Below are 12,283 nucleotides of genomic sequence, written 5' to 3'. Positions count from 1 at the left end.
GGAATATGGCCTAGGTCAAGAGTGCTTGCCTCTATACATGAAGCCCTGGGTTCGATTCCTCAGCACCACATATATAGAAAAGGCCAGAAGTGGCGCTGTGGCTCAAGTGGCAGAGTGCTAACCTTGAGCTTAGGACAGTGCTCAGGCCCTGAATCCAAGCCCCAGGACTGGCAAAATAATAATAATAAGCAATCTATGACTGAAATTACAAAACTATTCCTTTTGTAATACCACTAAAAAATAAAGAAAAGCCTTTAGGAAGTAGAAAGTGAAAGATCTGTACATTGAAAACTATAAAACAAGCTGGGCCCTGGGAGCTGAAGCATATCACACTAGCTATTCAGGAGGCTGAGATCTGAGGATCCCAGTTCATAGCCACCCCAGGCAGGAAATACCTCCAATTAACTAAAAAATGATAAAACAAATTCTGAAACAAATTAAAGAATGCATAAATACGTGGATATACATCCTATGCTCATGAGTTTGAAGATATATATATTATATATTATGATATATTTTATATGTGTAAGAGGTACTAAAGTAGACAACTGATGATGGAGAACACCACACAGTAGTATTTGGGCAGAACTTTACTTAGCCAAACTGCTGGCCTGCTGCTAAATCCAAGGCACGTGCAGCAGGAAAGAGACCACTATTGGCCTTTATGATGCTTAAATGGAGATAAGAGTGTCACAGACTTTCCTGCTTCGGCTGGCTTTGAACCACAATTCTCAGATCTCAGCCTTCAGAGTAGCTAGGATTACAATTATGAGCCACCAATGTCTATCCTAATGTAAATTATATAAAAAAATAGCTCTAACTAAGCACAACTAATTCTGTAAGTTTTCCACTAAACAATATCAAGGACAGAATTCACATCAGTCACGTAATTTTCTCCACTAGAATTCTTTCATTGGTTTTCCTAAGAATGTAACAATTTTCCTCATAGCCTCAACAATTTTTCCTCAACCATTCAATGTATGTATCCAAATAGTCATCCATCGATCTATTTAACCTATCCTTCTGGTATATGCCTTTAATTCTAGCACGTGGGAGGCCACACCAGGAGGAATTTGAGTTCAAAGCCATACAAGAGGCCCTGGAGTCAAATTTACACTTACACACACATACACACACATTTAATTGTCTTACTCTATCTTCCCTTCAAGCAGCACAAAATAATTATCCCAGACATCGTGGTACACATTAATCTCAGTACACAGGAAGCAGGAGGATTGGCTTAAAGGCCTACCTGAGCTACATAAAGACTCTGTCTCAAAAACACAAAATACAACAAACAAGCTGGGCACCAGTGGCTCATGCCTATAATCATACTCAGGAGGCTTACATCAAGTACCACAGTCTAAAGCTAGCTGAAATAGAAAAGGCTGTGGACTCTTATCTCAAATTAAGCACCAAAAAAGCCACAGACACACGCACACACACACGCACGCACGCACAGTATTCTGAAAGTTGGGCACTGAAGGCTCATATCTCTAGCTACTCAGGAAGCTGAGATCTGATGATTAAGACCAGAGAACTCCTTGAGACTCCTCACTCCAATTAACCAGCAAAAAAGCTGGAAATAAGAGTTGTGGCTCAATTGACTGAGTCCTAAGGGAGAGAGAGCCCTAGTATTGGCATACACACAAAAAGGGTTCTGAAAAGTATTAATGGTTGTGAATACATTATAAGCCAATGACCCACCTGGTGCCTCATGCCTGTAATCCTAGGTACTCAGGAGGTTGAAATCTGTTAGCTTCCATTAAATACCAAAAAAAGCTGGAAGTAGAGCTGTGGCTCAAGTGGTAGAACACTAACCTTGACCAAAAAAAGCTCAGGGACAGTGCCCAGGCCCTAAGTTCAAGCCCCAGGACACACACACACATATACATACACATATGCACATACATACAAACACACACAAAAGTAAGTTCATGAAGTGTACTTTAGGAGAATTAAGTTTTACAATATGTGAATATTTCAAGAGAAATAAAGGGGCTGGGGATATGGCCTAGTGGCAAGAGTGCTTGCCTCGTATACATGAGGCCCTGGGTTCAATTCCCCAGCACCACATATACAGAAAACGGCCAGAAGTGGCGCTGTGGCTCAAGTGGCAGAGTGCTAGCCTGAGCAAAAAGAAGCCAGGGACAGTGCTCAGGCCCTGAGTCCAAGCCCCAGGACTGGCAAAAAAACAAAACAATAAAATATTTAAAAAAAGAGAAATAAAAATTAGCTTTTATAACTGATATAGAAGACTCCTTCTACCTTTCCTATGAAATATGAGATTTCACATAGTAATAAAATAAATCTGTTTTTTCCCCACTGATAGCCAATGGGGACCAGGAATCAGAAAAAGGAGGGAAAGTATTTGGAAAAGTGATTTCAAACAATAAGCCTATAAAATTACTAGTTTTAACTCAAATGCAACTTCAAAGATTCTGCAATTTTGCCCAATGACTGTTTTATCATACTTTTTATTTGTGAATAATCCAAAGTAATTACTTATAAACCACCAGAAAATATCTCCTCTTACTAAAAGTTAACCTATTTCCATCTAGCCAAATCAAGTCAATAGTCTATGACCAAAGAGAGGGAGAAAATACAGTAATTTCACAATCATTTTCTCACCATTACATGAGTACTTTTAGATCTGACAAACATCAAGTATTATGCACTAATCTTTCCAAAATCTTAAGCCATTAAGTGTCAAATTAGGTAGACTTTAAAACTTCAAATTAAAAAAATGTCTGAGCTAATTTCTAAATTTGAGCTGAGTATGGTGACTGAAGCATGTAAACCCACCTACTTTGGAACTGATATCAAGGTTCAAGGCCAATTGGGCATAAAAATTCCCAAGATGGGTGCAGTGACCAGCTTGTTATCCCAGCTACAGAGGAAGAAGAGTTGGGTGCAGTGGTGTACACTTGTCAATTCTAACAACACAAGGAAACACAGTGGGGGTGGAGTGGGAGGGGGAATCAAAGCTCAGACAAGCTGGGTATAGAGGAAGATCCTAACTTGAAAACAACCAATGCAAAAAGGGACCAAATGTGTGATAGAACGCACAGCAACAAAGAAACCCAGTATTCCAATTCCCAATACCACTAAAACTTTGAAAAATTAAAATACAATGAAACTGAAAATATATCAAAGAGGCCAAACTGGCTAAGTACTTCAAAACACGAGACGAGCATGCTATGAGAAAGAAAAATATAACATAAAAAATGAAAAAACTGGGCTGGGAATATAGCCTAGTGGCAAGAGTGCTTGTCTCATACACATGAAGCCTGGATTCAATTCCCCAGCACCACATATACAGAAAATGGCCAGAAGTGGCGCTGTGGCCTAAGTGGCAGAGTGCTAACCTTGAGCAAAAAGAAGCCAGGGACAGTGCTCTGGCCCTGAGTCCAAGCCCTGGGACTGGCTAAAAAAAAAAAAAAAAAAAAGAAAAGAAAAAACTAAACCACAAAAAAAAATACCATTTTACAATTTGGCTGGAAACAACAGATATTGCTACACTTTTCAAAACCTTAGAATCATGTAAAAATTCATAAGAAATGCTGTTTAGGGATGGAAAGTCTGGAATAAATAATCAGAGTCTGTAAAGCACTAAAATAAAAAATGCACAACAAAGAACTTTCCATTTAATATTTCAAGATTTCTTGAATTGCCAAGATTAAATGTATATCTATTTCTTTAACTCCTGCCAATTTAAAGCATCCCCATGAGCATACTATTCTCTTAAAAATGATTTCTTAAAATATAACCTAACTGTAATCTTACTTGGTGATTCGTGACTTTGCTTTAGGAATAGTGCCACTGGAAGAGAAAAGCAAAAAACAGGAAAGAATGCCTCAAGGATCCAGATAAGTGTGAAAAGCACCACCTTGAACTGCATATACAAGTCTAGCAATATAGAGCTTCCCCACCACTGCAGCTGTGCCAGAGGACTGGTTCCCCCATCCCTGTCTGGTATTTCTGCTTCCAGCCTCCAACAAACTCATCCAGATTAGGGTATTATTCAAAAAATTATATTCTACGTGTGGCACGACTTAAAACAAGGTTGAGAAGCACTGGCAAAATAAAAGCAAAGCTGAGTATGGTGACACATGACTGTAATCCCAGCACAGTAGAGGTGGGATAACCTTGAGTCTGAGGCCAGTGAGACCCTATTACCAGAACTATGAAATGTCATTATACATTATGTGGAAAGTGAACTATACAACTTCAGGATGAGAGGGGGAAACTGGGGGAAAGTGAAGAGCTGATACTGTCTAAAAAGAAATGTACTAATTATCGGAGTTATGATATGTAACTGTATATTTTTTTTTTTTTGGCCAGTCCTGGGCCTTGGACTCAGGGCCTGAGCACTGTCCCTGGCTTCTTCCCGCTCAAGGCTAGCACTCTGCCACTTGAGCCACAGCGCCGCTTCTGGCCGTTTTCTGTATATGTGGTGCTGGGGAATCGAACCTAGGGCCTCGTGTATCCGAGGCAGGCACTCTTGCCACTAGGCTATATCCCCAGCCCCGTAACTGTATATTTTTAAAGTTTTTTTTCCAAATAAAAGTAAGTCTGGTAGCTGGTAACTGGTAGCTAATGCTTATAATTCTAGCTATTCAGGAGGTTAAAATCTGAGGGTGGAAATTTGAAGCCAGCCAGAGCAGTAAAGTCCTTGAGTTTCTTTTGATGGTTACCATCAAAGAGCCAGAAATGGAGCTGTGGCTCAAGTGGTAGAGCTCTTCTAGTCTTGAGCAAAAAAAAAAAAAAGATCAAGGACAGTGCCCAGCCTGTGAGTTCAAGCTCCAGGACTGGTAGAAAAAATAAAAAAGAGGCTGAGAAGGTGGCTTATTGGCAGAGTGCTTGCCTAGCATGTGTGAAGCCCTGGTTTCAGTTCCTCAGTACCACATAAACAGAAAAGGCCAGAAGTGGGGGCTGGAATACGGCCTAGTAGCAAGAGTGTTTGCCTCACATACATGAAGCCCTGAGTTCGATTCCTCAGCACCACATATATAGAAAAGGCCAGAAGTGGCACTTTGACTAAAGAGGTAGAGTGCTAGCCTTGAGCAAAAAGAAGGCAGGGAGAGTGCTCAGACCCTGAGTTCAAGCCCCAGGACTGGCAAAAAAAAACAACAAAAAACAGCCAGAAGTGGCACTCTGGCTCACATGGTAAGCTCAGGGACAGTGCCCAGGCCAAGTTCAAGCCCCAGGACTGGCCACAATAGTAATATTTTAAAAAATTAAATAAAAAAGAGAGTGGCTGAGAATGTGGCTTAGTGCCTAGCATGCATGAAACCCTGGGCTTGATTCCTCAGTAACACAAACAGAAAAGGCCAGAAGTCGGGCTGTGGTTCAAGTAGTAGAGCACTAGCCTCGAGCCCAGAGAGGCTCAGGGACAGAGCCCAAACCTTGAGTTCAAACTCCAGGATCCCCCAAAAAAAGAAAGAAAGAGGGGGGGGGGGAGGAAAGCAGTTATATAGACACAGAGGACTCACTCAGCCTTTCCTCCAGCCCCCAAGATTCCCAAGGATCCATCCCTGCCCTCAGGCAGTTTCCACAGATAACATGTGCCCTATCTAGAACCTCCACTCCTGACCTCTGTGTTGCTGCCAGCAAGGTGAAGGTGATAACCTGCTTCCAGCTGGCACTGAGTATCATATCCATATAGTAATTCAACAGAAGAGCAGTCAAGAAGACCCTTACCCACAGTCCAAGGGATTACTGATACGAAGTTTAAGAAATTTGCCCTCAATGGTTCTATAAATGAGCATCCAGCATACAGAGAAATAATTCAGCCACAGAGTAAAGAATGGACTGACTATATGTTCCGCTAAAGGTTGATAGATTTTAAAGTGCTGTGGCTCACTGAAGCTTAAGTGATGATTTCCTTAGAGTTTCCTTAAAACTTTCCTTTTGTTCCTTTTCCTGAGTTTAAAAATAAAAACCTCAGAGCCTGAGTTAGAGGTGTGGCTCAATGGTAGAAATGGCTACCTAGCAAACTCAAGGCCTTCAAACTCTATTAAAAAACAAAACAAAAAACCCACTAAAACTTTGTATCTTGAATAATGTGATCTGACAGGTCATCTTTAATCTTGGACTAGTGTAATTCCATCACACAAACTGAAAAGAGGCCAAGAAAGAGGAGGATAACTTTAAAGGAGTAATTTTAAAGTTATTTCTGTTGAAAATGAACCATACTATAAAATGAAGAAAGGGATTAACTATTTACCTGACTTAAGTGTAACTCCTCTGTAATATCACTTTTATAGTAACAATAAAAACCATTTCCAAAATGTATTTCTTCAATAAGAAGTTGGAAGTCAGGGCTAAGAATATGGCCTAGTGGCAAGAGTGCTTGAGCCTCCTATATCTGAAAGCCCAGGGTTTGATTCCTCAGCACCACATATATACAAAAAGGCCAGAAGTGGTGCTGTGGCTCAAGTGGAAGAGTGCTAGCCTTGAGCAAAGAAGCCAGGGACAGTGCTCAGGCCCTGAGTCCAACCCCCAGGACTGGCAAAAAAAAAAATAATAATTACTACTACTTTTTAAAAAGAAGTTGAAAGTCTACCCTAACTGGATGTGTGTGTGCTTGAACTCAGGGCCTGGGCACTGACTGTCCTTGAGCTTTTGTACTGAGGCTGTGACTTTGAGCCACAGTGCTACTTCTGGCTTTTTGGTGGCTAATTAGAGATAAGAGTCTCGGGCTGGGTATATGGCCTAGTGGCAAGAGTGCTTGCCTCGTATACATGAGGCCCTGGGTTCCATTCCCCAGCACCACATATACAGAAAATGGCCAGAAGTGGCGCTGTGGCTCAAGTGGCAGAGTGCTAGCCTTGAGCAAAAAGAAGCCAGGGACAGTGCTCAGGCCCTAAGTCCAAGCCCCAGGACTGGCCAAAAAAAAAAAAAAAGAGATAAGAGTCTCATGGCCTTTTCTGCCTGGACTGGATTAGAACCTCCATCCTCAGCCTCCCAAGTAACGAGGATCAAAGGTGTGAGGCACCAGCACCCAGCATAACTCGATTTTACTGCCTTAATCCTCTTTTTTTTTTTTTTCATGGAGGAGGGCGATATTGGGATTTGATCTCAGGGCAAAACACTTGTTAGGCAAGCACTTCACCAGTGAACATCACCCCTAGCTGAAATACTGGTTTTTTTTTTTTGAGGTACAGTCTCACTCCCTGTCCCATACACCTTGGCCAGGATCCACCAATTTTAAGCTTACCATTTTAGCTAGGATGACAGGTGCCTTTGAGGCCAGCTCTTGACTGAAATGGAGTTTTACCACTCTTCTGCCTAGGCTGAAACTGCAATCTAATTGTAACCTCCCAAGTTGTTAGGATTCTAGGCATGATCAACTGGCACCAGGCTATTCATTTCACACTTATTAAACAAGAAAATTCTGCACTGCAACTGTACAGTATGGCATATTTTTAAAATACAGTTCCTCTTTATTGATACAGGGTCTTGTCTGGCTATGCAGCCAAGGCTGGCTCAAAATCATGATACTCCTGAAAGTACAAGTCTGTTCCCATGTCAGGTTATTAGGTTCTCCTGCAAGTTTAAATAATTCCTTTTCATTAACAGCAATATTCTGGTGTGGTAAAGACAAAGAAAGCTACTAAAAACTTTATGTAAGGACAAAGGTAGAGGAGCATTTGTTAACAGCACACATTTTTCTAAGTGAAACTGTCAAAACATTCATGTCCTAACTTCCTTCCACATTGCTTCAGAGCACCATCCGTTTCTAATACAAATAACGTTTAAATTCATAAAGCCAGAAATTTCGTACTGCGGTACCTCAAGATTTGTAAGTGCTTGACACACTGCGGCTCCCTAAAAATATACACTGAGTGAATGTATTCATTTCGTCTTTTAGTTGTAGTTTTATGTATAACTTAGTTATTTTAAATAACTAACCAGCTCAACACTAGTGGCTCACACCCATAATGCTAGCTACTCAGGTGGCTGAGATCTAAGAATCCCAGTTGGAAGCCAACTGGAGCATCAAAGTCCTGAGCCTCATCTCTAATTACCCACCAGAAAACAGGAAGTGGCACTGAAGCTCAAAGTGGAAGTGGCACTGAAGCTCAAAGTGGTAGAGCGCTAGCCTTGAGCAAAAGAACTCAGAGACAGTGCCCAGTTCAAGCCCCATGAATGACAAAAACAAAACAAAAAAACACTAAGAATAACTAACCTCTGCTATTTAGATGATCAGGAAATAAACTTAGTACAAAAAGTTTGATGAATCCAAGTTAATATATTTTTGAAGATATTTAGAAAATCTTACCAGATATTTTCAAATACAATTAAGAGATCAAGGCTTAGCTGTACTTTACTAATTAAAATACAAGGGGTCAGTTTTCAACTCCCCTAATCAAAAGAGAAAGGAATAAAGAAGGGTGCAAAGGCACTGACAAGTCTGAGATTGCACTTAATGCACAAAAAAACTGCCATATTGTGTTAAGTATTTTTTCCACTGCTGAAGTCATCACGTAAAATTCAAGCTTTATCAACATCTCTTAAAAGCAATACTACCTTACACAAATACTGAGTGTAAATCTACTATTACTTTTCTTTTTCCAAATAAAATCACATGTAGATTTTAGTCTTTATTTTTCAGTTTTTCTTAGTACAGACAATAATCTTAAAGTAGAAAATAAGTTTTCATCTTAATATAGTCTTAAAGTGGTCCTATAGTCCATCTCCTATTCAACTGGTGTTCCACACAGTTCCTTTTTTGGCCTCAAATGATGAAACTTCTCCAACATCTCTAGGGAGACGAGCAAGAAGTATAATGTTTCCTGAAATTGTTCTTGTTTTTCACTGCACTATTTCGCAACAACTCTTCAATTAGAAATGTTATATACAATCTTATTCTGCTGAAAAGACCACAGGGAGAAGCAAAGGTAAAAAAAGAATACTTAAGGCAAACAAGTTGAAAGGGGATAATGAGAAGAGAAAAATGTGTATTTGCACAAGAGGAATGACTCAGAAAAGAGGGGAAAAAATCACACTGTCACAGAGAGAAAGAAAAGGACAGAGACGTATTTTTCTAGAAACAAAAGCAAAAAAAAAATCCTTCTAAGGAAACATATTCCCTCTTAAGAGAATGTTGCTAAAACTCTTAAAGGCATTCAGCTGACACTAAAGAGCGTTCCGCCTTCTCTCCCTATCTGTTTTAAGGTTACCGCTGAATTAAAAGCAGGGTACAGATAAAGCAGTCAATCTCTTAAAAAAAAAAAAAACCCTCCGACTGAGGTTGCCATCTTTGCCTGACAAAACAAACTCTCTGGATTTAATGGGAGAAAGGAGTAAATTAAGTTGAGAAGCCAGAAAAAGCACGCACTGCCATGTAAGGTGGATATGACACAGGTTCACAAACGCTCCTTCCAAACTAAGCTTCCACTAAATGCCGGGGAGCAAAGCGCCACAGCCTCAGCCGCGACCGCAAGGGTGGGGCACGGGAAGAAAGAAATCTAGAGGGCGAGCTCTCCCGGGAGGGTGCAGGGGGCTGAGTGACCAGGCGCCGGGAGCCGCACGGGAGGTGACAAGGGCTGGTCGGCGGCGAGGGCAGGGGCATCTTGTGGGTGGGGAGGGGGATGGAGGGAGAAATGAGCTGATGGAGGACTGCGAGTGAGCGCGAGGCTGAGCCCAGAAGGTACCCAGCAGGGCAGGCAGAGGATTGAGAGTCCAAGGGAAAGGGGCCGAGCAGATCGGGAGGCCGGGCGTGGGAGGCCTGGGCTGAGGCCGCCGAGCGGCGTCCCGGGTGGGACCGCGTTGGCAGCCCCGCTCCGCTCGCCCTCGACCCCGCTCCGTGTCGCCCCAGCCACTGCGACCGCGGCGGACGCAGCTGTTTCCGCCGGGCCGGGGAACCCAGGGAGGAAAAGGCATCCCCGAGGCTGACCCCGAGAGAACCCAACGGCGGTCGTGGGGGCAGGAGGGAGACCACCACCGCGGAGCCGGCCAGGAACTTCCCCTCTCCTGCCCTCTTCACGCGCTCTTTATCCCGCCCGTCCCCACCAACTTCCCCGCCGGCTGGTGTCCGCCACGACCGTCCGAGACCCCCCCACCCCACCCCACCCCCCCCCCCCGCTTCCTCTCGCCGCCTTACCCCTCCCCGGCACCCTGGCACCGCAGGAAGTCCGGCCATTGGGACACTCCGGAGCCCGCCCGAGTGTCCCCGAGTGCCGGTCCCCTCCCTCGCCCGAACGCTCGCACCCTCTCGGCGGCTCACCCGCCGGTCCAGATGCAGCAAACTCCCCTCACCTGCATTGACGCCATGATGGAACCATCCCCCCAAGGCCAGCGAGGCCAGAGACGCAGGGGGCGGAGCCGCCGTGCTCGCGTCACGCCGCGGGGGCCCAACATCCCGGGCGCGGGGGCGGGGCCTGCGATGGGAAGGCGATGGTGCGAGGCGATTGGCTGGTGAGCAGGGCGCCCGGGGGCGGGGCGCCCGGGACAGGGGAGGGGTGGGGAAGGGGGGGCGGGGTGAATGAAGGTGCGGGTACCCCAGATCTCTTCTCTGTGTGCGTGATGGGCCCACCCTCTATTGGGGTGTCTTAGGAGACCACGCTCCTTTTGACGGGACGGCAGTTGCTGATTTTGGCAGCTATACTGCGATATAACAAAGATAGCTGAATCCACGGGGGTTTTGTTTTGTTTTGCAACTACAGGTGTATGGTTTACAAATTTTTCTTTTCTCGTGTCATTCACAACCTTGGGGCCAGATAAACACTGCCCTTGAGAGTACTTCCTGATATATAAGGATCTGGAAAGTTCATATTCCTAAATTGAGGAAGAGAGACACAGGTGTCCTTGTACAAAGGGATAACAGAGCAGAGCAGCCCCTCTGTGGCTGATTGATTGACTGACTGATTGTGCGGGCTTAAACTCAGCGCCTGGCTTCTGCCCCAGAGATTTTTTGCTCAAGGTAGGGCTCTACCACTTGAGCCACAGCTCCACGTATAGCTTTTTGATAGTTAATTGAAGGTAAGAGTCTCACGGACTTTTCTGACTAGGCTGTCTTCGAACCACAGTCATCTCAGATTTCAGCATCCTGAGTTGCCAGGAATACAGGCGTGAGCCACCCTTGCTCAGCACACTCTGGTATTTTAAGACATCAGGGCGTTTAGTTCTGTAGAGATGAATTTTACCTGAAAAGAGACTCGTGGCTTTTGAAGTTTTTGTTTTGTTTGTAATTTCTGCACCCTTAGCCTAACTAGTTTTAAATGCCATGTCTACCAACAACAGGTATTGTTACCGCAATCTAAATTTGGTTAGAGATTTGACGCTAGGCATGAATTTATTTTTTCAATATACCAGCTTCACATAATTCGCACTTGCTCCTCTGGCCTATGCAGATTTTTCTTTAGCCTATTTTGTGATGAGCAATTTTGTGGTCATTGGACCTACAGATGAATTTGGGGAGGAAATGCTGAGCATACAAAATTTATTCTAAGAACGCACCAGTTCTGCCAACATTTATCAGAAGCCACATTGAAACAGCTCTTCCGGACTGGAGATGTCATTAGTTTAAGAGTAAAATGGAAGCCCAAAGCTTGCACCTCGAATTCTATTTCTTAAAAAAAAAAAATCAAGGTGGCTGACACATTAAGTAGAAGGCATTTAATCCAAATGAAAGCTTAAAATCTGTCTTTCTTTTTAGTAATTTCTCTAAGTGATAAATATAACAGCAACATAGGATATCATTCTTCACACTTAAGATAGATCATGATGTTCCTTGGAACATCTATAATGTGGAATGTATTCAAGAAGAAAAAAAGATCTCTATATTCCATTCTATGGCATATTAAACATACTGTTTTCCCTTGCTGGAGGGGAAGTTATTTCAGTGTATACACTTCCTTCTTTCCGACGCCAACTCTAGTGCCAAAAATGAGCTGCTTTCCCACAAAAAAATAGGTTGGTTTTCCTTTTGAGCAAAGTGACTGTGTCCTTGAGGAAGATTGGGTACTCATAGAAACCAGGAATCAACCAGAAATATATTTTTATTCCTATGATCTCAGAAAATTGCTCCTCCAAGATCAGGTCATGCCAGCTAAGTTTCATTTTGCTTAGAAGTTGATTCTCCCTAAAGCTATGTGGCAACAGGTGATGCCACAAACAAATCATTATGGCATCATCAGAACAAATAGCCTGGGGCTGGGGGTATGGCATAGTGGCAAGAGTGCTTGCCTCATATACATGAAGACCTGGGTTCAATTCCCCAGCACCACATATACAGAAAACGGCCAGAACTGGCGCTGTGGCTCAAGAGGCAGAG

At 43.3% G+C, this 12,283-nt stretch overlaps 1 protein-coding gene across 1 annotated transcript in view; it reads right to left on the bottom strand.

Annotated features, from left to right (window-relative positions):
• Ube2w (ubiquitin conjugating enzyme E2 W) overlaps positions 1 to 10,323 on the bottom strand; it is a 58,364-nt gene extending 48,041 nt beyond the window's left edge. Inside the window, exon 1 of the mRNA XM_048358491.1 lies at positions 10,267 to 10,323. Coding sequence (XP_048214448.1) covers positions 10,267 to 10,281 — 15 coding nt within the window. The 5' untranslated portion in view covers positions 10,282 to 10,323. The remainder of the gene's footprint in view (positions 1 to 10,266) is intronic.
• Between the last annotated feature and the right edge of the window lie 1,960 nt (positions 10,324 to 12,283).

The sequence above is a fragment of the Perognathus longimembris genome, chromosome 12, assembly GCF_023159225.1.
Source record: "Perognathus longimembris pacificus isolate PPM17 chromosome 12, ASM2315922v1, whole genome shotgun sequence".
Taxonomy (NCBI): domain Eukaryota; kingdom Metazoa; phylum Chordata; class Mammalia; order Rodentia; family Heteromyidae; genus Perognathus; species Perognathus longimembris.
The sequence above is the reverse complement of the archived record's forward strand: the minus strand, read 5'-3'. Positions and strand labels throughout refer to the sequence as shown.